The sequence below is a fragment of the Branchiostoma lanceolatum genome, chromosome 19, assembly GCF_035083965.1.
Source record: "Branchiostoma lanceolatum isolate klBraLanc5 chromosome 19, klBraLanc5.hap2, whole genome shotgun sequence".
Lineage (NCBI taxonomy): Eukaryota > Metazoa > Chordata > Leptocardii > Amphioxiformes > Branchiostomatidae > Branchiostoma > Branchiostoma lanceolatum.
In genome coordinates, this window is record NC_089740.1 from 14,201,504 (window position 1) to 14,228,565 (window position 27,062).

Consider the following 27,062-nt stretch of genomic DNA (forward strand, 5'->3'; position numbering starts at 1 on the left):
AATAAAGACCTGGTGAATTCCTATACATTGTTGTTGTTTTGAGTAAGTATACAAGGGCGTACAGAGATATTACAAAATAACAGTGTAACCTTCTCGATGCTGCCTGACATGTTGACCAAATACGCTTTAGGTGCCAAGTGGCTACCTTAGCAAGCTGAATCTGTATCTGTATCTATATAGCCGGTACAACCGCCATTAGGCGTAACACACCAGCTTCGAAGAGTAACACGCTAGTGTTGTTGTTGTTGTTTTCAGTGTCCAAGCAGATGTCTAGTTCGGGCAATATTTCTTTCACATCAGAGAAATAAAACAGCATCAAGTAAAAGAAAGAAATGAGCAAAAGGAGAAAAAAAAAAAAAAAAAACACATTGACTTGAAGATCAGATAAGAGCAGAGAGTTTGGGTACTTAAAGACTTCAGCTTTCTGAAAAAGGGAATTTTGTAGAATATGCCCAATTTTACTTTAACACTTTTTGATAAATGCAATATTCTCCAAATACCACATAGGCTAACAGACTACTGACTTCTCAATATGGAATACCAGTAACGCAGGGTGTTAGCATTGTCACCTCGAGGTGTAACACAAAATCTCATTGTGTTTGGTCCAATGGGAGCTCAGGATTCTCTGTTACCATGGAGACCAGTCATCATGGCTGCCAACACCATGGTAACAGACAGTTGTCAGTCTGACAATGATTAGTCGATGTTGGCACAAATGCATAAAATGGTAGTTTTGGGACGTTCCAAATTCTCCTGATTTAGAGGTGTTGGCCATCGAGCTTCAAGGGGCCTGACCAGGGCTGCTAGAAGTGTGATCTAGCCAGGCTACACTGTCCTCTGCCCTTGCCTATTGTTAGAGGGAATGAAATTTCTTTTTCATACAATAAAATCCAGTATGTGTGACATAACATAACACAACATCGAACAATGCAGAGTATTTGACAACCAGATAACGTTTCTCACATAAAAATCAAGCCATCCATTGGTATAACTTAAGTTTCAACATGATCTGTAATGTTGATTTATTAAAAAATGAAAGACGTATGAATATCATTTACTAACTGCTTAAATCTATGCACTAATCACCCAAACCAAAGGTGTTAGAATACTAAAAGTTACATTACAATTGCATGACATTAAATTTTCCTGACCCCTTACATTGCAACTACAGTAATATGGCACTGCAAGTGAGGGGCTGCACATTTGACTGCTGAATTATAAATAGGGTAAGTAAGAAGACTTCGGGTATACTTCTATATATATACTACTAAAACTAGCTGCAACTTGACTGGTTGCTGGTTGTAATGTACAGAACAGCTAAAATTGATAAAATCTATCAACTTGATCACTGGAAGCTATCAATCTACACAAATGTTTGTCTTCAAATTCAAATTGCACATATTTCGCTGACATAAATCTATGAGTATGAAAAATTACTGACTTTCAGGTCGTGTAACTTAGCATAACTTACTCTCAATCACAAAATTTGTTCCACTCCAGGCAGAATTTGGTGCTCTTTTGACTATCTCCAGATTAAGAATGAATTTTTCATGAAACTTTGCATCAGTGACAGGGCTGTGGATGTCCCCTTTGCACAAGTACCATGCATTCAGTCCCACACAAAGCACACTGTGCTCATTGCAGAATGACTAGTCAAACATAGTTGTGGGTTAGTCATTTCCGTTTCTTGAGCTGGATACAAATTTCACCTTCAATCAAGAAGAAGAATCAGTTGTAAAAGTAGCACACATTGTAATCATAACTATCATATTCACTTCCAAAATGTATCTCTGTTGGTAGGAGTCATTGTACAATGTAGAAACTAAAAGTTGACCCAAGTGTAAAGGACTCATATCTATCTCTACAAGCACTGGAATAACACAGTCATAAACTTAATAAAATCAGCAATTTCTTTTCAGTGTTGAATCAATGTTCTATCTTTTCAGTGTTCTATTTCAGTTTTTGTTTGAAAAGTCTAAATCTAAGAAAATGAGCACCTAATTCTGCCCTGAGTGTGCTCTGTATTCACACTGACAGGGCGGACAGCACTTTGAGTTGCCGCTATTTTTTTTTACCCTGGAAGCCAGAGTACCCCACATGGCTTCTGAAGTCTTTCCTCCAAACTCTTTCTGCCTGTCTCTAAATGCTACCTGCATTGGGTCAACCAATTTCACCCTGTCTGTCCAAAAAATCTGAACTTCATGACATGAAATTGATGAAAATATATTTTTGTAAGCTTAAAATTACAGATTAACAATGAAAATTAACAAATTTGCTTCCAAAAAGGCATGCATTTCAGAGGTTGGAATTTTCAAAATTTTCACAGACCACTTTATCAGTTTGTGAGAGTGTTGTTTGTACTGGCCTTTGGCCTCTGGTCCTTAAAATGAGAGGGACAGACACCAAGTCACACCTGGAAACAGTCTTGGTCTTGACTCTAGGTCAGTTTGCCTCCGGCCCCCCAGCAGCTTGGAGTTAAGTATGGGACTCAAGAGCTAATTATAATGGGGCCCAGTAACTAACTGAAGCCACACGGTACTCAGGCTTCCAGGGTGGATATTTCATCGTCTACCAGAATTCTTCATGTCCAGCAAAAAGAATGCTGCAGCGGCCCTGCTGACTTCAGACACAGACGACGCCTACGGAATGTTGCGTGGTAGTCATGGCAAGGTTATTTCTTCTTCTTGTCCGTCGTCTTGACGTCTTTCCGCTCCTTTCGGCGTTGGCGTTTCTCCTCCCGCGCACGCTCTCTTGACGAGACTGAAGAGTAGAGCTTGTAGCCAGCAAGACCTGAGGACGGGAATAGACATGATATACATTTCAACTTTATTGCATGACAATCGTACGTTTTACATTGTCTGGCAACGAGTATTAAACATAGTACAATTTACATGTAGAAGTAAATAAATAAATGATAATAGAAGTATAGAATAAAACTTAACATCCTAATTTACTAAAACAATAAGGGTTAGCATAAATCCTTGATATACTGTTACAATCAAGTGGGGATAATCATGAGTTTCCATATTTTTCTAACAAAGCAGTCTTTAAAACATTCAACTATTTTTGCATTGTGGGAGTTGTTGCATCTAAAGATATATTCAAATCTGTCACACATTAGATCAGAGTCAAAGTTCTCAAGCGCATTTAAAGCGTGGCTCTCCTCAAACACAGACCCTCCACTATGTTTCATCTGAGAGGATGGCCTTAGCTAAAACTTAAAGTACTCATTTTTACCTGTGTGGAGCAATATTTATGGTTGTCTTTCCTAAACTAAAGGTACAACATAGGGACCTACTATAGTCTAGGGATTCAAACCCAGAATTTCTAGATTCCTGATTAACAACCCAAACCATGAGGCCATTTACCAATACAATGTACTCAGAGTAGAACTAGAAGTTTGGTCGGGGGAAAGTAGAGGCTGTGACAGCCGGCAACAAGGGAGGCAGCGATTAGAAATTGCGTCTACAGTACTTGGACCCCCCAACCAAAACCTCTGCTTAGAGAATAGCCAACCATGGCCAGTAGTACCACTTACCTATAATGAGCATGATGATGGCTGCTGGTATAATAAATAGCCTGTTGTCGAAGGCATGCTCCAGCGGTGCATCGGGGCCGGAACCGCTGAGATCTACCATCTTCTGTAGGGGTGCTGTGTTCTGCCACTCACGGGACTCCACTGATTCTGTCAGGAAAATAAGATTCTTTGTTAGATTAAAAAAGGTCCAGTGCAAAACTAAAAGGCAGTCTTAGAATTTGCATGCTTAATGACTGTTCTGGTTGTATGTACAAAGAGCCTGAGGATGGGTATTGTTTTTCTTTACTGATGAAAGACTGAGTTTGTTGATTATATATGTCGGGGGGGGGGGGGTGAACACTGTTCAAAATTATGTTAAACAAGGTAAAGTAGTCATGTTCAACTAAGGTGAAGCACAACTGTTTTTTCTACTAACGTTACAACACTTATTTGGCAATTAATGAAAACAAACAGACAATCAGACAACAAGGACGCACCTGTACAAGGTGAGCTCCACCCAACTTACCTGCAACAGCTGTTAAACTTAAAGTTTCCGCCCACATTCACGGGTGACCTAACAGTTTCTTCTACTCTCAAGTAAGACAACATATAACACTTGTCTTTAGAAAACCAAAACAGCGAGCAAATATGCTAATAAATTACCTTGTAAGGAAGGACAAAGTAACCTCGACTTGACCTGTAACAGCTTGTATTAAAGACTTGAACAGTTCCGCCCACATTCACAGGTGACCTAAACAGTTTGTTTGTTTGTTTGTTTGAACCTTTGTTTATTCATGATAAGCTCAAATCGGCACGCAGGCCGCTTTTCATTGAGGTCATGAGGGAAGAGGTAAGGGTCAGATACAATATAACAGAGATACACAGTCATTTGAGTCCTAATAACTCTATCAACATATATCATTACATATTTATGGTACAACAATATACAATTTCTACAACATACAACATAAAGTAGGGCGAAAGCTGGTTCATGGTCCGTGTCCGTGTCGTTGGTGTCTTCTACTGAGATCTAGCTCTGTCACAAGATCAATACTACAACATATCATCTTAAGAAAAAGTTCAATACAAGCTGGCAAAGACTTTAACAGGTCACCCTGTAGGGACAAGGTGACTTCGTCCCAACCCACCTGTAACAGCTGGGACGACTTCAAAGGTTCCGCCCACAGGTATCGCTCCTTCTCCGACAAAAACAGAGATCGGGCACTTGGCTGTCTTGAAATTGAAGATCGCCGAATGAGCTCAGTTGAACAGTAAGACGATTGTTCTTGTGTCTAAGAAATTCTGAGAAAAGTTAAGATGTTGTAAGGTGTGTGGACGCCGGCCGGCCACGTCAGGTGAGAACCGCAGGTGAGACAGGTGGGCTTCGAACTCTGAACCCTGAAGGAGCCACCGCATCAAACCGTAACTAAATCAGTACAAATTAAAATAAAAATCATCTTATCATTATGTAAAATGCTAATAATTTTCATACTTTCTAACGTTGAAATAATATATTATACAAACGTTAGGAATTTATAGGTTTATAACTATTCTGTTATATTTATTGCTGTACGTATGCGTTTAGTTGATAAAAGGAATCGAGCATCCTGGGTAAGGAATAATTCACTATCTTTATAGGGGAACCAATTTTCATAAATTCATCAAATGCGTCAAATTAGCAAAGTGACATACACACAAACATCCATCAAAATATGTCTATTGATCTTGGAAAAAATTATTACGTGTTATTTTTATGAATCTATCCCTTCTCTTAATGAATTCATATTAAAACTCCAACGCCCCCAATTTAGAAATGTATGCAGCCGATCCAATTACCAGCTGGGCACGAGAGAAAAAGAGGTATTTTCTGCGAATTCGGTCAAATTTCTCATCCCTAAAGCAAAATCGTGGTACAAACGCAATAGCAAACTCGAGTTAAGTCTATAGTGAAGAGTTCTGTGGGTTAGGCTTGTCTTCTTTTCCCGTTTTTAAGGCTTGAGAAGCGAATTTCTGCGATGTCGCCATGTCGTATTTAGGTTAGCCTCGGCGCACTTCCGGCTGGCTGACTCAGTCTTTGTACACAAAAACTGACGAGCAAAAATTCAGACTCAGAACCTCGAATTTCCGCCAATACTTAGAGCAGAGATCGCAGATAAGGTAAGAACGTTCCGATGTTAGCATTAAGTAGCGCCATTGTCCCAGCGGTGTTGTTTTTGTGGGGGTTTTCTGGACTAATCGTGTGTATTTGTTGGTGTAATCAGGCTGTCTTTGTGCGGCTGACAGCGCTGCTTTGATGTGCCGCTCAGCTTCTTCTCTCGTTCTGGACACGAATTTGGCTTTTCTTTGAGATTGAAGCTGTCTTAAAGGCAATATAAGAACATGGATATCTCTTCCTAACACTGTGATGATCACAGTTTCCATATTTAAGTATGTCACCGCTTCGTTACCTTTCAATACGATTCTAAGTAGTCGCGGGAATGCCTGTACTAAAGGCTTTAAAAGCTTAATATTGTTGTTCGTACGTATTTAGTTTGACGTTTATCACGATGTACAAAAAGGCAATAGTTTATTTGAAAATTAGATACGTGATGAGCACTGCGTAGCGCTGTGATAGATGTATAACGTTAACATATTTGAATTATATGACTGAATTAATAATCATACATACATATACTTTATGTTGTTTATATTTGTTTACTTTCCTTATATCAATGAATAAACAACACATTCTTGTTCATTTATCAAGGTTGACAGTTTTGAGCAAAAACTATTGCTTTTTACTGTGACAGGCAGACAAAAATGACAAATTACAGTAATCAGTAAAAATTACTAAAATCGTTTAACCAAAAAACTGGCTTAAGGCACTTTGACTGCACCCGGTTAGCTTAGTATAACACTCTTGTCTGCTATGTTTGTTCAACTCCTGTATTGTTGTTTATACCTTCTGTATACATGTACATGTTTGTTAAATATTAAATCATACAATTCACAACCTGTACCTAGCCCTTCCAGGCATGAATGTAAAATTAATGTCTTTCATTCATTCATTCGATAACACACCAGTTTGGTACTAGTACATTCACAGACAAAATAAATGATAGTGTTTTTTTCACATTGCAGGAAAATTTTGCTGCAGTACTCCAGGTGAAGTAAGGGGGCGCCCATCTGCTGCTGGGTGTAGAGCCTGTCCTGATCAGTGGGATGGATGGAATGAGAGAGAGCCCTTTAGATGAAGCCAGTATAAACCTGGTGGATATGGAGAGTTTGCCCAGTCTGGAGAAAGGAGCCGGATCGCTCGGTAAGTCTCGCTGAAATCTCTCAACTTTAAAGATGCTGTTTTTCTTCACATCTCTATGATCTCTTTGAACTTGAGTTCCTAAATCTTTTATTTTTATGTAGTTTATTAAATGCCATTTTGTTTCTGCCTTGAACCACTTAGAAAGAGAAAATCTATTTATAATTTGGCTTTGTTTTTTTTCTCAGATTACCAAATGATTCTAACAGTAACATATAATTATAAAGTAAATATACAGTCAAACCTGCCCAAGGCGACCACCCGGCGGACCGAGCAAAAACGGTCGCGATGGACAGGTGGTCGCCATGAAGAGGATTCCACTCACATGTTTCCAGGTCGAGGTTTTCAAATACAGTACGTAAATGATGAAAAATTATGTGAATTTAGACAGCATGACCCTCACCAGGTTCAATTCTCATTGACAGAAAGATCCTACAAAAATTACATTTTCCATTATCGATGTTATAATTGTATACCGCTACATCGTGTACAAATTTTCGTCATAATTTTGACTACAAAACGATGGTTGCCTCGATGATCTCGCAGCGCCCTCCCGCATTCACACGTTATATTGAATAGTACACATACACACGAACATCATCGAAGTTTTAAGGCCTAAGACAGATCCCTAGAAAACGCCTGCTGGTCCCAGCCTTTTTTGGGTCGCCGACCGCTGGATGAAAGGGTAAAAAAATTTTCGATCTGACAACTAAAGATGAAAACAGAACGCGTTAACGGTGTGATTTCGTCGCGCCGCGCCGCGAAGCTCTGTGCCACCGCATCGAAGGGTAAGTCAGTGCAGCAGAACGCACATCGTCCAATAAAGGTTTGTGAGATTCATGGAAATAAAAAGAAAATAAGAATTTTGATTTTCACCAATAACTAGAGTATTCGTAAATGTTCATACACAAAATCATCGTGTTTTAGAAAGGTCAGCGGTACGCCAAATCCGGGCCGCCCGAAATCCAAGATGGCGTCGGGACCAAGGAACAACATTTCTCGCCTAATGTTTTGCCCGCCGCGAAGTCATTTTTCGGCGGAATTTAGCAAGACACAGACACATTTTTGTTGAAAATACAAGAAATAGATAGTAACTTCTGTGAAATCTGACTTTTTGACGCCATGCACTACGTATTCGTTTTGAAAATTGAGTTTAAACGGAACTGAGTTCACGTTAAACTATAAGATTACGATAGGCACAACAACATCACAAACATTTGTCTTTACAATGTTTATAGGGGGAACGTTTTATTAAAAAACTTCATGGAGGAATCGATGGTATAACATTGCTATTCCATATATTTTTTATCTTATTTTTGTCCTTTAAAGTCTTGAAAACATTTCCGTGAAATCCGACAGCAAAATGATCTGATGTCACCACACGCTTGAAAATTAGGAGACCGCCATGGGCAGGGATTGTGCTCTGTGCGGTCCCAATTCGTGGCGGTCGCGGTCGCGTTGGACGGGTGGTCGCCTTGGGCAGGCAGCTTAATGCTTGTGCCTATGGGGAAGATTTTCGGGACCGAGAAAAAGCGGTCGCCATGGCCAGGTGGTCGCGTTGAAAAGGTGGTCGCCTAGGCAGGTTTGACTATATGTCATTTTTCAAGTTTTAGATGGTTTAGAACAAAAAGGAGAATATAAGAGAGATATATACTTTTTTGCAAGTCTGCACTTGGTTCCTGACGTTTAGGTTTATTTTTTACTTGAAGTTGAACCGCAACATTTTTACAAGTCCAGTTTAGGTCTGGAGTTTAGGTATGCAGCACTTCTACCTGGTAATAGGAAATGTCATTTATCAACTTTATCTTACTAGTAGTATGTTATTCCCCTCACAGATTTAGTCATGGGTGACCAGGAATCGAACTCGGCGACAGACGAAGAAATCGACGTTGTCTCCTGCGAAGAACAGCGATTATGTTTAAACTTCTCAACCTCGGACGATGCCATGGAAACGGGAGGCAGTGACCAATCAGGCGACGGCAGAGACTCTACGGAACAAACCAAGCCGGGATCGGACGACTGCAATAAAAACCCTGCTCCTCTCGACTACTCCAAAACAAGCGACTTGGGAAAGCTGGGTAAGAATGAGAACCAAACAGTCAACAACGTTCGCCTCTCGTCAGAAAACAATGCAGAGCGTCACAGACCCTCAAACTCTGTGGAGAATCATAGTGACGGCAATACTGACTTGGAAAGAAGCTCTTTCAACCATAGCAGGACTCTAAACAGCTTTGGCCCACGTGGTGCAGGGAGAAACAGCTTCAACAGAAGTGTAGAGACCAGAGAGAAAACTTGTAAGGCGTTGGACATGGTGGTACGAGCAAAACAAGAGAGAAGGGAGGAAGGGCAGGGGGTCGGGAGGTCAAATTTGGGGAACAGTCACGAGTTGAGCAGAGAAGAACGAGAAGAAATCACATCCAGGCTTCAGAGAGAAAACAACAATGTGTATGGACAGAACCACGCATTTAGTCCCGTAGGGGGACCACGGGAAAGGAACGTTGTCGAATTCCGGGATCTCTTGTACGGAGCGAGTCGTCACGGGGAGCGTGTTTCGCCAGGGGAACGGGAAAGCGGTGTGCACGCTTCCGGCATCAGGGTGAAAATGGAGTCCTCCCAGAATGCAGCGGGGCGAGGGTTCTGGCAGGTGGCAGAGGAGAGGCTGGACCATCCGTTTCATGACGTGGGGGAGGGAGAGGGGGCAGGGGACCGTCCAGTAGTGGTGAAGGCGGAGGGGGGCTGTTCCCAGGAAGAGTCAACCAGCAGTGATTCAGTCACTTTGTCTCAACGGTATGGAGTTGGCTGTTTTATTATAATTATCAAGGAGGAAATATTGAATAGTCTATTGTTTGAAGTTTACATAACTTTTAAACTGCAACACGGCATACATATAACACTAAGTATTTGTACATGTATACATGTAGCTAAAAGCGGTTCAAGGAACTGATTTTTAAAATCTACATTAAGGCACAAAAGTGTGATTAGAATATCTTTTTTGTTGGAGTGTCTTAAGAAAATTTAAAAAAAGACACATATGCAGTACAGTGAGTACACATAAATTATATACAATTTTTCTATGCTCCTTATAGCTAACACATAAGTTACATGTTGGTATTGCAATACATAAAATTGGTAGACAAAGATTCTGTTCAAAGTTGATTTGATAATTTTCCTGATTTTCAGTCCTGATAATATCTTACGTTGTATTGCCCTATCAGGTTAGAACATGCAGCCGAGCAGTGGCAGACGTGTGCGCTGTCGGAGGGCAGCCCTCGAGGCGGCGCCGCGGGGGAAACCGGCCATAGGAGCCCGGTCTGGGAGACGTCGGACTGGGGAGGGGAGGGGGAGGAGACCTGGGAGAGCTGGGACGTACCATTCCAGACCGAGGGGGCGCAGGATAGTGTGAGAGTGCTGCCTGTGTGGGCTTCTCCCAATAGGGAGGAAAACTGTGCCAGGTAAGACATCCATTCTAGGTCTTGTTTAGAATCTTTATCATATCTTTATTTTGTAATGTTGTTTTAGTACCCTGTAGGGACACAGCAATAGCCTGAGTGTCATCCTGTTTCAGTTCCAGGCTCTACCTCCAGCAAACAGTCTGATGATTTCTGGACGAATACATTTATTCCAGACGATTTGAAAGGCAGCGATCTCAGACTGTTTGGTGAAGGTAGAGCCTGGAAATGAAACAGGAGGACACTCAGGCTAACACAGCAATATTTTGTTTTCTTTGACTGTCAGAGACGTATATCTGATTCTGAGTGTATATTGTTCTTCTACTGTAGCATGTTGCTTCTAATCTTATCTTAATATGATAGGAAGAATACTAAATGGCAATACACTTTCATCTTTGGATCATTTAACTTTTGGATCAGTGATCTTTAATGGCTGTGTGTGACGTGTGTTTAGCAAATTGGAAATATACATTTTGCTACAGACTTTTGAAATTAATTTGATATGCAACAAACTGTCTCCCCTGATATTCTCCAGGTTTTTTTAATATATCTTAAATTTCTTAAATGTTACTATCCTGTAGGAGAGAAATACTTCTATATAAAGTGTAGTACATATTGTATTGATTCATTTTTATTTTGGCTTATTGCTTAAGCAGTTATTTCTTCTTAACTTCATCACTGATACTTGATGACAGGAAGTTAGGTCAAAGGTCCAAGAGAGGTCCTGAATAGGCTTTCTCATGTCTTCAATATCCTGCTATATGTATGCCTGTTGCCTGAGACAGTGGGGAAACGTTTTAGACAGACTGAGAGTCATTAGAAAATAATATAATAAAACATTAGCAATTCACAAAAATTAAAATCATTAATTTCTTTTCCAGGTTTGCACCGTTAAGCCCCGGCTCCTCAGCCAGTTCAGACCTGGACGTTGTGAGCATCGATGACTCCGGTGACTCCCGACCCCACGAGAACAGCATCACTGTGGGGTGGCGCAACAACGACCTTCTCAGCCCCATTCCTAATCATGTAAGTACCCATAATAGACAATAGACTCTAAACAATAAAGAACGACCTTCTATAATGACATTGATGTATTTTTGCATATTCTGAAAATTCCTCAAAAATGTGTTTTTTCTCCTTTCTGTAGGAGGCAGATGTGGAGGCTGACCTCTCTGTGGATGTCCTGACCCCTGACCCCATGTTGACCTCTCACCCCCAGAGGAAGACCAACGACAGGACCCGGAGTCCAGAGGCCATTGACCTGACCTCGGATGACAGCGAGATCGAGATTGTCTCTGAGCCACGTCCTCATGGAAGGTTTGTTTGTTTGTTTGTTTGTTTGTTTGCTTGTTGCTTCTCCTCAGCTATGGACATTGATTATGACTAATGTGTGCTTAGCTCCCAGGAATACAAAATGATTTCATGATTTTTGACTGTAGTGTAATTCCTAAGTAGGTTTTGGCATATCCGAGGAATAAGCCGGCTCCCTAGCAGCTTTCTTTTGAACTGCAGTTTACAATCTAGCTGCCTCTCAGAGGCCCTTGCTTTCTACCAGTGGTTAGATTCTACACATTCTGAATTTCACTTCCAATTCCTCTTCATGTAGTTGTGAAACTTAAAGTTCATTTTTCCACCATGTAGGAGTAGCCAAAGGCATAGAGGGGAAGAGAGCAAAGGTCATCACCATGGCAACAGTGACCAGAACACGCCTATAGTTGTGGACCTGACTGGATCAGATGAAGGTTGGTGTTACAGAAATAAGTTATTTCTAGTTAGATTGAATTCAAACCCAATGTAACAAATTACTACCGAACCCCCAAAAAATGGATAACTCTTATGGCTATTTCTTATTGTACTACCTACTGGATGTACTTTAGATGAATATACAGTATGAGTATCCAATACGAGCTCAGAAAAGGACAACAAATGGTCATGCCTTTAAGTATCAACCAAGGATTGATGTGTTCAAAAATGTATATTTTCCTAGAACCATTATGACAGTAGAATGGAACTTGTTGTCGTCAAGTACTGTAGGAGCATCCTCACTAAATAGCTGTAAAGAATGACTGCAGTTAGATGTGCAAAGGTAGGTGTAACAGGTAGTGTAAAAAGATTCATCAAAAAGATACCCCCTGTACAAAATGCAACGGTTGTGTTATGACATGACGTCAATAAGTGGTGTGTTATGGCCTCATAACAGACCACTTATTGTTGGCAATGGAGGCTTCTGATTGGTCGACGCCATCTGGCCATGTGATAATACTAATATAACCAGCTGCTGCCGCGCCACATGCCTGTGAAGCTGGTGTGTTACGCCGAATGGCAGTTATACTGACAAAAAAAGATACAGATACATGAATTATAGAGTATATGAATATATTTTGTTTCTTCCCCGACAGAGGCAGCAGCCAGCCCCCGTAACCCCCCCACGTCTCACGTGCGGGACCGAAACTTTATCCTTGGTCTGAGTGACGTCCCAGCATCCTCCAGTTCACACCCCCACCACCGTGAGGCGTGCGCCAACAACACCCGCGGGACGACCCACCGACAGCACGGTACGAACCGCGGTGTTTGAGAACATGGTTTTATACAGAATAAAAAGGCTTTTTGTACACAACCAAGTGATTTATTCAGCCGAGGTTTTGTTGACTGTCTGTTACTTTCCTCAGGGCAGTTCCACTTCCACCACCACAGCCAGCTTAGTTATTTTAGTGTAGGGCTTTCAGAAGACGCATGGACACCCTTCTAGCTAATAGCTTGTTTGAAGTATGTTTCTTTTACATTTTTTTTTTCTCTTACAGCATCGCCGCGGCCCCAAGTTTCCAGATCCTCTCAGCAAATGCCGCACTTCTACCACCACACCCAGCTTAGTTATTTTAGTGTAGGGCTTTCAGAAGACATGTGGACGCCCTGCTAGCTAATAGCTTGTTTGAAGTATGTTTCTTTTACATTTTTTTTTCTCTTACAGCATCGCCGCGGCCCCAAGTTCCCAGATCCTCTCAGCAAATGCCGCACTTCCACTACCACACCCAGCTTAGTTATTTTAGTGTAGGGCTTTCAGAAGACACGTGGACACCCTGCTAGCTAATAGCTTGTTTGAAGTGTGTATTTTTTATATATTTTTTTTTCTACATTTACAGCATCACCACGGCCCCAAGTTCCCGGATCCTCTCAGCGAATGCCGCACTTCCACTACCACACCCAGCTTAGTTATTTTAGTGTAGGGCTTTCAGAAGACACGTGGACGCCCTGCTAGCTAATAGCTTGTTATAAGTGTGTGTATTTTACATTTTTTTTCTCTACTTTTACAGCATCACCACGGCCCCAAGTTCCCGGATCCTCTCAGCGAATGCCGCACTTCCACCACCACAGCCCGCGGCCGATCCAACCTCGCGTACATCGCCCGTCCTGCCAGTTCCAGACGTCCAGACCCGGGTGTCATACGTCCCCAAACCCTCACGCACCCACCCGGCCTCACGTGCACTCTCCATCGTGTTTGGTACACCGTAGACCGTTCAACAACAACGGCGCGGGAGGGCACGGCCATGCGTTCCGACACCTCCCGTCGTGTCGTTTCCAGAGTTCCCCGCGGCTTGACCCGCCGCCGTCAGAGCCCTGCGAGCAGGAAGGTCACGACCTGACCTGTGACGACCCGGAAGCGTGCCCACAGGCGGACACACCCTGTGAGGACCAACCACCCTGTGACACAGGTCAGTTGTATGATGCTATACTGATTAATGCATTACTCTTACCTATTTGCATCTTCCATGTGTATGATTATGTGCATCAGACCTGCAAACCAGTCCTGCATACACTGAAAATTGCATCAGAGCGTTTGAAGACCGCAAATGCTGCCGGCGTCCTTGCCCAGTTATGTGAACCCGTCAGTCTGTTTTAGTTATTTTGGGTCTGTCTGTGTAAATAGATAATTTTCAGGTTCAGGTACAGCGGTTTAGGTACAGTTCCTGTCTTTTGGGCAATCCTCACAAAATGAATGTGCAAAAACTACCATGTTCTTCCTTTTGTTCATATGTTGTGATCTCTTTACTACTTAGATCTTAATGCATAATATTTGTGTGTGAAGTAGCTTATTGTCAAATCTGCATGAAATGAATGTTAAAAGTACTGTGATTCTTCATTTGTTCACTGTAACTTAATTTTAGCTGATTTAACGGTCACTATAAAACTAGTCAACAGCTAAGATTTCATCATCGCTAATATATGATCACCAATATTTGAAACAGTAAGTTTTGTTCCCACCGTTAAAATTAAGTGCCGTGACCTACTTCATTTTTCCCGAACCCAGGGCTCCAGACTAACTTTTAGGCCTAGGAGCACTGTGCTCCTAACTCCAAAAAGTTAGGAGCACCAGCAAAAATCTAGGAGCACCACTACAAAAAGTTGGAAGAACAAGCAAAAGTCTTGGCTATACCAAATAATACTCCTATTAATCAATGTTAACAACCGGGAATAAAGTATTTGAATAGATCATAAAAGATAAAAGCCTACATTGATGGTGCAGAACAATTGGCAATTCAATTCATTCAATACCTTACTACATACTGATACTAGTACGATGGATTTTTAGAAAAATTCGGCATAGGTTCCCCGGCTGGCCCCTATCCGGGGGCCACGGTGCCTCAAGTTCAACAAGTTGAAAAATACACAATGGTATTTTTTACTTGGAACAAGGCAGGTAATGATTCACATAACCTTGAATGATAAATAAATAGATGACTCTAGAACTTATCTATTGGGTTCATGACCAAAACAAAGTCATATTCCATAATTTGAAACTTCACTGCTGGCATCAAGTTTAACATTTTTACAGGCATTTCTTTTCTTTTTACCCTCACCCTCTGTCTACAAATAATCCAAAATACTTTGATATCCTTAAAATTCTTGCTCAATAGTATCAAAAATGATCTGTTTGTGCCGACCCAGTCAAATATCTTCGGTTCCTTGGAAACGCGTAACGCGCGTCAGGACCGAGCGGCGCCGCCATCCAATGACAGGCCGACCGCATGGGGAAAGCTTTGTGATTCGCCGCTGTGCAGTATAGACAGCAGCAGAATGAAAGTACATGTAGCACCATAACAACGGACAGGTAATGAGCTTTGAAATGATACCGGTGACAAAAGGAAAATTTGATATTTTTTTAAATAAAACTCCACTTGAATTCATTCATCAATTTTTGATCGTAAAAATCATCTCTTGAACAGGTATAAATATGACCGCAGTAAACAAGCCTTTCATTCTGCTGCGGTCTATTTTTCATAAACATCATGGCCGCCATTGAAAACAGCGAGCGTCCGACGAGCGCTCACTTTCATCGACAAAGTTTTGGCGTTTGAAACATTTTACAAATCAAACAAATACACCACAAAGGAGAGAAACTTATATCCTTTATTTCTATGGGTAATTTGCCACTAGGAACGGATAGTTTTTGTACCGCGGGTGTGGGAACATGATAGAAAATTCACGGACGATATTCGCGGTAGCATTGGAATACCTATATTTTCGGCTTACCGCTTAGTTCTTCAGGCATTATCCTGGCGCAGGTCTTAATTTTTGATTGTCGCACCGTGCGACCGTGATTTTAAATCTAGTCGCATTCTCAAAAAACTGGTCGCATACATGTTGTGTGCGAGTCGCACTCACGAGCGCTGCCCGAACCGCTATATTTTCCTACCGCTATATTAAAGTGATTTACAATAAGAAAAATATTCTTCAAAAGTGTGCAAAAACTACCATGTTCTTCCTTTTGTTCATATGTTGTAATCTCTTTACTATGTAGATCTTAATGCATAATATTTGTGTGTGAAGTAGCTTTTTGTCAAGACTGCATGTACTGTACTTTGTTTTTCTCTTGTTTTCTATTATGTGTTGTTCATTTTGTGAAATGCAATAGAAAAAAATTTGAAAAATTGAAAAAAAAAAATATGCATGAAATGAATGTGTACAAAGTAAAAAAACATTCTTCTACCTCCCTGCTATACACAGACGCCCACAAAAACTTGAATTTGCAAGTTTTTACCTCCCTTTTAGCCACGGATGCCCATGGGAACCCCCACGATCGCTGCTCGCCGGCGGTTGGTGTGCGTGGACAGTGCTCCCATCGCCACGCTGTGTGCTGCAGTCGCCTGTCGTGTTCGCGGCTCCAGAACCCGCCGCCATGCCGTCTGCATCGCCATCATTGCCAGTGTGCCAGTAAGCCATGATTCTACAAACCTTATGTAGTCTGTCAGATGTATGTTGTTGTACTCACAAGTTTTTACAGACAATGCCGACTGGAAAAGTGACACCGCTCGGCCCAAAAATCTGCATATTTTTATGAATTTTAGCCAAATGATCCAGGAAAATAGGGAAGAAACACCCTAACTTTGAAAAAAATGAGTATACTGGCGCAGAGCTAGGAGTATACCGGCGGCGCGCCGTTGTTCCGTTGTCTGCGGAGAACACTGTCTTGGAAGAGTAGCTACATACTCACTGTATGATAGATGGAGGTAATAAAGTATCAGTATCAGTACCTCAATGTCACAATGGAGATTGGAATTCAGGAGAATCTTGAATTGTCCTTTGACGGGGTGGAAGTTCAAACTGGAATTCCCACCCTTTTTAGGATAATCCCAGATTCTTCTAGGACTGATTGGAATAACAATGTTTCCCAGGACTAATTCAAAGTCTACCAGGACAATCTCCAATTCTTCTAGGAGAAATTTAGATTACATCAAAATTTTGGATAAATCTTCACAACTAATAGGTAAGCCTACATTCACAATTAGCATTCCAGGTGAATTACTTCATATTCTATATGTATTCTTTTACAGGTAGGATCACAAACTTCGAAATGCAAACTTTTTCAATATATGAGAACCTTTACTGTACATCATAATTCAGAATGCAATGCTTTACATCCCCATCCAAAATGACTATTGCAACCCTTACAGAGAGAAATTCTCTAACATTGATATCTTCCTTCTTGTACAGGCTTTTAGCTAGGCATGCGTAAATTGGACGCATGATACTAAAATAACAAGGAAATTGGACCCCCTCTTTTTCAGCTGGACGCCCTGTTTCCCTAGTAATTACAGACACATGTGACTGTGTTACAGTGTCACTGATGCTTTTTTTAGTCCTACCAGACACTGGGACAGCATGAAAACTGATTGACATGCAAAGCTACCATGAAATTGTTAACCCATAGAGCTCATTGGGAGACAGAGAGAGAACAAGCAGTTTTTAGTGCTTAAAATGGTCTGCTAAAAGTAACCTTGTCTATGAATCCTGGCTAAAAGCCTGTTCTTGTACCTTTCTTAGGTTGTCAGAGTCGTTCACACGTGCACCACCACCACCACTTCCTTCCCCGCCCTGTCCCAGCACACTCCCCCCACATCACCCCCTCCCCCTCTCTCACATCCCCCTCCCCTCCACACCCCCACCCCTCCCCCCCTCAACCCGTCAACCTCCGAACCTCCTCACGGAATCGGGACACTCCCCCTCCCCTCTCACCTCCGGAGTCCCCCCCCTCCTCCATCTCCTCCTTCCTGAACGTGAGCAGTGCCTCGTCCTCCACCGCCCCCAGCGACTCACCCCCCTCGCTCTTCTCCAACCCCTTCCACCAAACCCCCCCTACGTACCTCCCCACCGACCCCCAGCTCTCTCACTCCAACCCCTTCTGCCCCCCTCCCCCACCACCCCCTCTTCTACCCCCTCACTCTGGACCCCCGTCAGGACCAACCCAGACTCACCCCCCTGGTTTAACCTCCTACCCGACCCCCCCTGTGCCACCCCCGCCCCCTCAGAGTGACTCTAACCCGGCGGCCCCACCCCCTGGATACGCGTGGGTCGGACATACACCAGTTCCCATCATGCATCAGCGGCTTCTAGCAGTTCAACAGGTAAACAATCAAGTTTTGCAATTCTTATTTGTTTGTGAAGCACTTTTTCTTCTTTTTAACTGTCATGATTATGTCCAAATGAGTTGCAATGGAAGTATCATTTTGTCTTAATACGATATGTATTCCAATGTGTACTCGTAATTTCAACACTGTTGTCCGTTTTGTTTTTGATGCTAAAAGGACATCTTTGAATTTATTCTCTCATATGCATATTTGTGACTGCCCAAATGCGGGCGTAACACCAAGGATTGTTCCGATACATTTTCATAACAATATAGCAAAACAAACATGAAACCCGACCCAGCTCATCATGGCAGCGCAAGTATGCAAAATAACGCATTCAGTAGCAGGTCAGAAAATCGTGATAACGCATTCTGCAGCCTCAGGTCTGTTAATGAAGTTGTCTTACTGTTATCCATTAATTGTAACGCAATCGGTATTGTTCTTTACGTATGTATTTCTTACTATGTATTTTTTTCTCCATATTCCGCAGCGTATGCAGGAGCAGCAGCGTCGACGAATGACGGCCCACCTGCAGGGTCGCCCTGGCGACCGCGCGGCGCAGCAGCAGGCGATGCAGTTCCACATGCAGCGCCAGATGGAGGGACGGACCTGGGCAGAGCAACCCGTACCTCTGGACCCCACGTGAGTGAACTCTAGGTCTTTTTCCTGTCAATCACAATTAATTCTCTCTCTCTCTCTAACCAATTTAACGTCTGTTGTTCCCCATCATATGGGGGTTGGACGTGCTTGCACATGGATGGGGGAGCCCCAGAACTCCTCATCAAGTGCAAGTCTTTTTTGTAGCAAGAGTTTTTACGGCTGGATGCCCTTCCTAACGCCAACCCAAACCCTACTACTCTTTTAGGGGACCGGTGACATAAAACACAAGTTTCTGTTTCTGTTTAACATATTTGATGCTCAAAATTAGGGCAAATTGGTAAATGTGTGGTCAGTGTGGCGTAACGGCAGGGTTTTCGGCCCAGAACCCAAGGGTCCCGGGTTCGAATCCCCTGACGCCACCGATCTTGTGCCCTTTGGAAAAAGGCACTTTACACGACTTTCCCCACTCCAGCAAAGTGTAAAAAACGGCTATATGTTTGCTGGTCACGAGATCAGCAGTACATGTAGCTGCCTGTGTCCCAAGTGTATTGCACTGTTGCAATTCCAATAAAATCCAAAATCCAAATCCAAATGTGATAAATTTTTTAAGTGAAATATCCTTCTGTATCATTATAAAAGCAAGGATTCTTACATGTAGCTGCAGAGGAAAGTGTTGTATGATTGTATAAACTATTTAGTCTCTCTCTCCTTTTGTCAAGTCTGTGAAATTTCTTTCCTTACATGTGTCCTGACATTTCAGTCTTCATACTCCCCACAGGGAACCATATATGGACGGAGGCCCGATGACGCCACAGGCTGAACACAGACATGTACACCAGCACTGGCACCACTTCCACCCCTCCCCTCCGCGCATGGCACCTTTCAATGTGCCTCATGTACACGTCAACTACGGACCAATCGTAAGTATTACAGTAACTGCTAACATCTGTCTACATGTAGTATAGAGTGTTAGATAGAACACAGACATGTACACTATAGCTAGCACCCCTCCCCTCCGCGCATGGCGCCTTTCAACGTGCCTCATGTACACGTCAACTACGGACCAATTGTAAGTAGAACTTAAGGATTTTGTTATACCACACTGTCACTGGGATAATCTAAAGATCTGAAGATTAAGACATTTAGAGACCATTGGAAGACTGGTGATTGGTGATTGTTGTTTTGTCAAATGTTTTGTCTCTTTTTATAATTCTTAACGGTCTCACCCCTGTAGAATCACCATTTTCCCTAATTGTCTCACTTTGGTATTCAGCCATCCTTGATATCCTGTCTCACCATGCCTACAAGGATAGAATAATGTCAGACCTGTGTAAAGGTTCTGAACTTGAGTATTTTTAGTTGCTTGTTTAAAGGTCTGACTACTTGGTTAAGAATATTTCTGTGTGTGGCTTGTAATGAGTGTCCTTAGTGGTAATCTTAGAAGGTGATATTGTTGTCTTTATAAAGTCAGTACGTAAGCCAGTCTTATGTTTTTTTTTGTATTTATGAGTTATAGTCTGCTTTCTTGTCAAATTTGTTGACCTGTGACCTGTTTTTTCAGCCTCCTCCCATGATGCACCTACCCCCCATGCCTCCCATGCCGACCGGGATGATTGGCAGGCCGCTCCACTTCATGTTTGGCCGCCCCACCTTCGAGGTTAGGTCACCTAGTTCTGTTGAATCTTTTTAGAACAGTCAAACCTGGACTATTGACCATCTCGACATTGTCTTCACTTTCTTCTAGTAGTCCCAATTCATTATTCCCATTGACCCAAGCATGAACAATCATGCCTATATGTAGGGATTGCCTGTCTACAACATTTTCTTAAACTTTTCTTAAACAAGTCCCTTGAGTGGTTGCTTAAGATAGGTTGGATCTGCCTCACAGGTATCCCTTTGTAATAGCCATCATCTAACTATGCAACTGAATCTGTATGCTTTACACAAACAAATGTAGTGAAAAAAGAGAGGAAATGAAAATATCACATTGAACAAGTTGTCACATCTAGACCCTGTAAATTTAACTACAGTAACTATTTAACTATAGTAGTAGTCGAAAACCTGACAATTATTTCTAGTCTTTACAGCAGTTCTTGGAAAAGACAATGTTGCAAAGAACTGGAATTTGTAGTAGCTGTTAGTAGATGTTCTGAAAATTGTAATGTGACTGTTTCTTGCTTGATTGTTGCTAAGATTAGACGTTAGAACCTTATGAACAAAATTAGAAATGTAGATATTGAAAGCTAACAATTTAGTAACAATGACTGTTTTGTTTTCAGGACCTTATGCAGTTAGAACAGCACCTAGGACAAGTCAACAGAGGGGCCTCGCAAAGGTACATGTGGGGGTGTTTGTTTGATATGTTTGTTTACCTTGCCGAGAAAATTTGCACCTGTTCATGACAAGCAGTTTACATGGAAAAACACAAAGCTTTAACATATCCATAGAGTTTCTTTTGGCAAATATTCAACTGTATATTATTCATGATGCTACATTGGAGAACATTGTTTTTTTTTGTTGCCAAGGATGAAATTTAGAAACAAAACTAGATTTGATGAAATTTGTGTTACCCGACCTAATGCCCCTCTCCCTCTCTGTTTTGATTTTCAGCACAATCGAAAGAAACACATTTCCATACAAGTATCAGAAGGTAAGTACTTAACAGTATTCCCAATATTTCTCCCCACAGTTGGGCATTTTGAGCCCTGTTTTTTTTTTGCATTTAGTACGGAAAATATTTGGTATGATGGAACGTATGTATATACCTAACATATTTTTGTAGTTTTGTGACAACATTTTAATGTTTTTCTCTCCTCTCTTCAGCATAAAGCTGCCTCTGAAGAAGAAGATGCCGCAGGTTCAGCTGGAGATGATGATGAGAAGTGTACTATATGTCTGTCTCAGTTCACACAGGGGGAAGACGTCAGGTGGGTTAGGGTGTGGGTTGGGGTTAGGGTTAGTGTTGGGTTTGGGGTTAGGGCTCAGGTGATGATGATGATGAGAAGTGTACTATATGTCTGTCTCAGTTCATGCAGGTGTGTTACTACATGTACCTAACTTAAACAGGGACATGGTAAATGTGAAGGTAGTCCCATTGCCTTTTAACAGTTTTTTGAGGCCTTAGGGCTAGTGGGTTACTTTGTCTAAGGCACGAATATTGGAAGGTGGACACAACGTCTACCTAGAAATGCCATGAATCAAACCCATTCTGTACCTTGTCATCATCATCATCTTGTCGTGAGAGTGTCACGGATGGACAACACCCTCCTCCTCCAGTCCTCCCCGTCCTTCATTGCTCTTGGTATCCTCACAGAGCTACTGTATGACTTGTCAGACTCCTTAATGTTGACATGAAGTGTGCTATCCGGATTGAAATAATTCTCTTCTCTGTACAATGAACTATTCATTTATTAGAGACAAATGTATTCCTTTTGAAAGTAAGATTTTGTGAAACTGAAACCTGTCTTTTCTTTCCAGGCGGTTACCCTGCATGCATCTGTTCCATATCGTCTGCGTCGACCAATGGCTAACGACGAACAAGAAATGTCCGATCTGTCGCGTGGATATCGAAACGCAGGGAGAGTTCGAAAAGGGGCAGAGCTAGAGATACGTGTGATATAGGGGGGGTGTATATTCGGTACGTGTATATGTTTGTATGATGGGGACGGCCTTTTGCAATAACGTGAAATGGTGAAATGTATTATTTTGTCTGTTTGTAGATTTGGAGAGCCTATTGGTATATAAGAAGCATTTACCACATTGTATCCTTGCCACACTTCACGCCAAAAGCCACATCCATAATACTGTAAATGTCAATGTATGTAAAATGATAGAATAGAGCTTGAATGGAATGTTAGGTCGCACCACTTTCTTTCCTTGGTTTTCAGACATTTGAAATATAAATTTCAACAAGAGGACAAGATGATAATAGGGGGCCTGGAGGAAAATTTGCACCTGACTATATCCACTCCCTTAAAGGTGCCCTAAGCGATTTCAGGGGGTAAAACTTGAAATATTCTGGGGAAAACAATTCTGTTTGGTGAAGTTGAAATTGACATTTACTTCCCCATATTAGCACATCTGCATCATTATTTCATACTTTGGACAGAATCGTGCATGTTCGGAAGATTTGAAATGATGGCTGGCCTCCAATTGCTTAGATTTTCAATGACTTCCCATCACACAACGACATTGCATTCTAGCTCCATGATGGTCGATACGCGATGGGATAGTGTTATCTAAAATTACTATGGATAGAAATCAGATTTTGAATATGTGACTTTCAGTGCCCTAATATTGCTTAGGGCGCCTTTAAACTGTGTGTACAAAGGTACAGACTTTCCCCTCAGACTCTGTTTTCATGCGGATCTTCCAGTTCCAAAATATTTTCAATATCCTAAGAACCAACAAATTAAGTTGGTGGGTTTCGGTTCCGTCATACAATTCAATTATGTGGATAACATCCTCTGACATCTTATTAACTGGAAATATTTCTGCCCTCAATAGTTGTGAGTATGGGTCCCTGCCAAAATATTCAGTTACAGAAAATCTATGATTTTCTTTCTCTAAACCTTACTATATTCTAGTGTATCCCCTCATAGAGAGTTGACCAGATAATTATAATGTGCAAAAGTCTGGACTTTTGGCCCACTGGTGAAGAGAAGGTAAAACACACCTATAACGTTTCTATAATTGCTTTCTCTCACCATATAACCTATAAATGTATGATGTTGAATTCTGTTATATATATTAATCTATGGCTATGTAAAAAGAATAGGATGAAATACTTGTATTTAATGTATTATTTCTTCATATATCAGAGAAGAGTGTTTGGTGCTTCCAGCAAGACTGATTTATGCACATATTTGTTTCTTTAGAAATCAGGATTTTTGGGAAAAAAGATTGATGGCCTAATGTATGGAGTATTGTGTAACCTGTGTGGCATAGTCTAGTATACTAATTATAAAGAGATTGTTGGAACTGTATTGACACGAGGAAAGTGCAGGACTTTTTTGCTTTGCAGTATAACCTGTTAGTTATTCAGTTTTGAAGTTAACAAAAAAGCATTTTTACAAGAACGAAGTTGCTTGTTCAATTATATCAGTGACAAGGTTGCTTGTAAATTGATGATAAATTGACCTTTGACCCTTCAATGATGTCATACTGGACTAAACCATTCCTCAGTGTGCATAGGGATGTAATGATTTGGTCACGAAAAAAATAAAGTATTGTCTGTTTTTTTTTCATACCAAATTTAACCAGGCTGTGCCATTGTTATACTACAGAAGCTGAAGGTATGGAAGCCATGTTTGTTTCCTGTTTACACCTTGTTTTGTTTCATTTTAATTTTCACCTCCCCGACTTCATTCCAACAGTCCCAGTGTTTTGAGTGTTTTTGGAACCATGTCTCTAATCATGCATTCTAGACTTAAGCTTTGCAAAGAACAGATTTTGTATCCACATTGTAATGAGTATACTGGTCCTGTTGTGGACTGTATAACGGTGTTCATATTGTATCCTAGAAGTACAGAATATCATGGCAACATGTTGATTGTGTGTATGCATAATGTAGCCATATGTAAACAGTGGTAACTATTGGTTAGGAAAAGTGCAGTGTGGGGTAATTGGTGCCTGTTTGGTAATGTTTGAGGAGAAGGGCTGTTTAAGGGGTTTAATAGAATACTTGTATACAGGAAGACTGTGGAAGGGGTTTAACAGAATACTTGTATACAGGAAGCCTGTGGAAGGGGTTTAACAGAATACTTGTCTTGTATACAGGAGGACTATGGAAGGGGTTTAACAGAATACCTCTCCTATATACAGAAGGGACTGTGTAAGGGGTTTAACAAAATACTTGTCTTCTATACAGGCTTTTTGTTTATGTCGTATAGGCCATACTTTTAACCCCCTTGGCATGGGTTTGTTTTTGTTATGTTACATTTATAAAGAAGCCCCCACCCTTACAGCTTACCTTGGAAAGTGTGTATATTTGCCAGCATATAGGGTTTGTGCAATGTGAAGCTAGATCCATAACTTAGATCTTAACACAAAATACAAAAATTATTCAAGCAACTGAATAGATTTTGTAAATGATTAGATGTTTTAAAGCACCCACTATCTTTGGTCAGTCAGTTTTCTCAATCACTCAGAGAAAAAAAGATATCTGAAACTTCTGATCGTTTATAAAACCTATCGAACCGTTTGAGTACTTTTTCTTACTACCTGGATGTCTAACGTTTGTCAGCGTTTAGAGCTTAACAGTTATGTTGCTGTTCTAATATCTTGAGTTTGTGAGTTTCTTTGTTACAGCATTTTGGCTCGACTTTCATTTGTTTGATTTCTTACCTATTCTGTGTTACCAAATATGGTATTGTTACCAAATATGGTTATGGCTTACATTTTGTTACAGTGTGTCAGGTTTATGTTGAAAATGAGCTGAAGAAAACCATTTGCATTCAGCTACTCTACTTTGTATGATTCATCCTTGTAATGTATTCATCAAATAAATATGGTCACTTAAATTTGGAAGTGCCCTTTTTAAGTGCCCCATCTTTGAGGCCCCGGGTTTCAACTTGTAACGTTCAGTAAAAGATTTATCTATAGAGGGCTCCACAAAGACCAAGGCAGGGAGAGACTGTGCTACACAGAAGTGACAGAACATTCCTTGCTTTATAATTTTATGATCATGTACTGAACAGAAGCTGTTTGTAATAGTGGAGAAATGATCTTTCTTTTTTTCACTTACACAGTACTGTTTGAGTGTCACTACATTTGCTCACATATCTTGTTCATAAGAATTATGTGAACCTAAAATATACACATGTATGATGTATACTGTAGCGACAAAATCATTAGCTACTGCATGTGCATAAGGCTTCAACACTGAAATTGTACAATATTGTGCATAATTTCTCAACACAACCTCATACACTTTCCTCATACCCTAGTATGTACATGGAGTCTAGTGAAAAGGATGTTGGACTTCTTTCATGCAATGTTTCAAACTGCGATTGCAAAGAAAATTTAAGCTTTAGGCCTTTTTATCATCCAAAATAATGAAGCAAAAACGCAAGTCACTGCTGTTACCTGCTAGAATGAACTCCATTGGTGCAATACAACAGATATTTCAAAGCAGTGCCACAGAATGGTCAAAGCGCAATAAAGTAACAAAGACATTTTATCGGACTGTTTTAAAAGGATTTGTACATGAACGTGTTATTTCTTCGAAGCCCTAATATTGATGAAGATGACACTTAGGAACTACATGTATGTCACATTGAACAACTTTATTTCACACAAGCCCTGCATTTTAACTCAAAATGTAATAGAGATTGGTATGAAGATGTACATGTATACAATATGTTAACTTGCAACTTTGTGTATTTAACTCAGTCAGAAATTTTTCTCATGTCCTGTATTTTTTTCTGTATGCCTGATGTATGTGTAAAAGGGAGTAATGATTAATCTGACATACGGTTTGTACTAAGGCTTGTTTGATTATCTGGGGAGCTACAGTGTTGTAATGTGTTAGTGGGAGGAAAGAACCATGCAGGTGTGTAGGAAGTGCCTGTTATATTGTGGAGAAAAGAAAGATATGCTCTTCATGTATTCTGCAAGGAAACGTTTTGATTATTGTTGCGTTGTTTTATTCATTTGTCGTTATTTGCTAAAGGGACGTTTGCTGAATAAACTGAGGAGGCATTTGTAATAAAAGAAAACTTTCACTTTAAAACTAAAATCGAGGCATGATTTGAGTTGTCTAGACCATTGAATAACTTAGGTTTTTGTTAATTCTTCAGAATGAATATGATAAAAGAAAAAATGTTTTAGATTTTCAGTAAAAATGTATAGGTGACTATTAGGTGAAGCATTCTTTTAAGCCGGCGCTACAATTCATGCGAGCGTCGGCCGACTTTGTAGATCGCCCACGAAGCTCGCCCAATTTCAAAATCGCCCAAGCGTCGACCGTTCGGTCTTCCTTCAATGATTAGCACTAGTTGTTCTGTGTTGTATACCACATTCAATCCTGTTAATTTGCCTTTTGGCTGATAATGTGAATACCTTTAACAGAGAAAAACCATTGCAAGGTGCTTAACGAGTTTAGCTTTATCTACTGTATATATTCAACAGTTTTGCGCGTCTATATCTATCTAGGAGGTCACACCTGTACCCTGATAAGTTGATGTGAACCATACAGCTGTGATTGCAGACGCTAAAGTTTACTCTTAAAGAATGTAAAGAACACGCACTACTGTGTAATCTTGACATATAATCGTTACACTATTATAGAAATAGAA

At 40.9% G+C, this 27,062-nt stretch overlaps 3 protein-coding genes and 1 long non-coding RNA gene across 5 annotated transcripts; 3 read left to right on the forward strand and 1 right to left on the reverse strand.

Annotated features, from left to right (window-relative positions):
- Positions 1 to 2,674: 2,674 nt before the first annotated feature.
- LOC136425356 (uncharacterized) lies at positions 2,675 to 4,933 on the reverse strand. The gene is made up of 3 exons (XR_010754007.1): positions 4,666 to 4,933; positions 3,539 to 3,685; positions 2,675 to 2,790 (listed from the first exon to the last, which is right to left on the reverse strand). It is a non-coding gene; the product is annotated as an uncharacterized lncRNA (long non-coding RNA).
- Positions 4,934 to 5,304: 371 nt separating this feature from the next.
- On the forward strand, positions 5,305 to 13,529 carry LOC136425581 (uncharacterized). Of its 2 annotated transcripts, none has more exons than XM_066414499.1 (9): positions 5,305 to 5,377; positions 6,638 to 6,815; positions 8,648 to 9,599; positions 10,028 to 10,264; positions 11,143 to 11,287; positions 11,409 to 11,578; positions 11,903 to 12,003; positions 12,661 to 12,816; positions 13,402 to 13,529. In XM_066414499.1, exons 2-9 carry the CDS (start codon positions 6,719 to 6,721, stop codon positions 13,515 to 13,517), a joined length of 1,974 nt encoding a protein of 657 aa, XP_066270596.1. In that variant the 5' UTR covers positions 5,305 to 5,377; positions 6,638 to 6,718; the 3' UTR covers positions 13,518 to 13,529. The 2 variants fall into 2 exon arrangements, with proteins under 2 accessions (XP_066270596.1, XP_066270597.1); XM_066414500.1 differs by lacking the exon at positions 5,305 to 5,377 and adding an exon at positions 5,384 to 5,674.
- Positions 13,530 to 13,576: 47 nt separating this feature from the next.
- Positions 13,577 to 16,500, forward strand: LOC136425490 (uncharacterized). Its single transcript, XM_066414368.1, has 2 exons — positions 13,577 to 13,971; positions 16,310 to 16,500. The coding sequence occupies exons 1-2, from the start codon at positions 13,611 to 13,613 to the stop codon at positions 16,480 to 16,482; spliced, it is 534 nt and encodes a 177-aa protein (XP_066270465.1). The 5' UTR covers positions 13,577 to 13,610; the 3' UTR covers positions 16,483 to 16,500.
- Positions 16,501 to 16,761: 261 nt separating this feature from the next.
- Positions 16,762 to 25,286, forward strand: LOC136425167 (E3 ubiquitin-protein ligase ARK2C-like). The gene is made up of 9 exons (XM_066413964.1): positions 16,762 to 16,767; positions 17,560 to 18,162; positions 18,656 to 18,807; positions 19,544 to 19,685; positions 20,327 to 20,422; positions 21,045 to 21,100; positions 21,376 to 21,415; positions 21,589 to 21,692; positions 22,243 to 25,286. Exons 1-9 carry the CDS (start codon positions 16,762 to 16,764, stop codon positions 22,367 to 22,369), a joined length of 1,326 nt encoding a protein of 441 aa, XP_066270061.1. The 3' UTR covers positions 22,370 to 25,286.
- Positions 25,287 to 27,062: the final 1,776 nt, after the last annotated feature.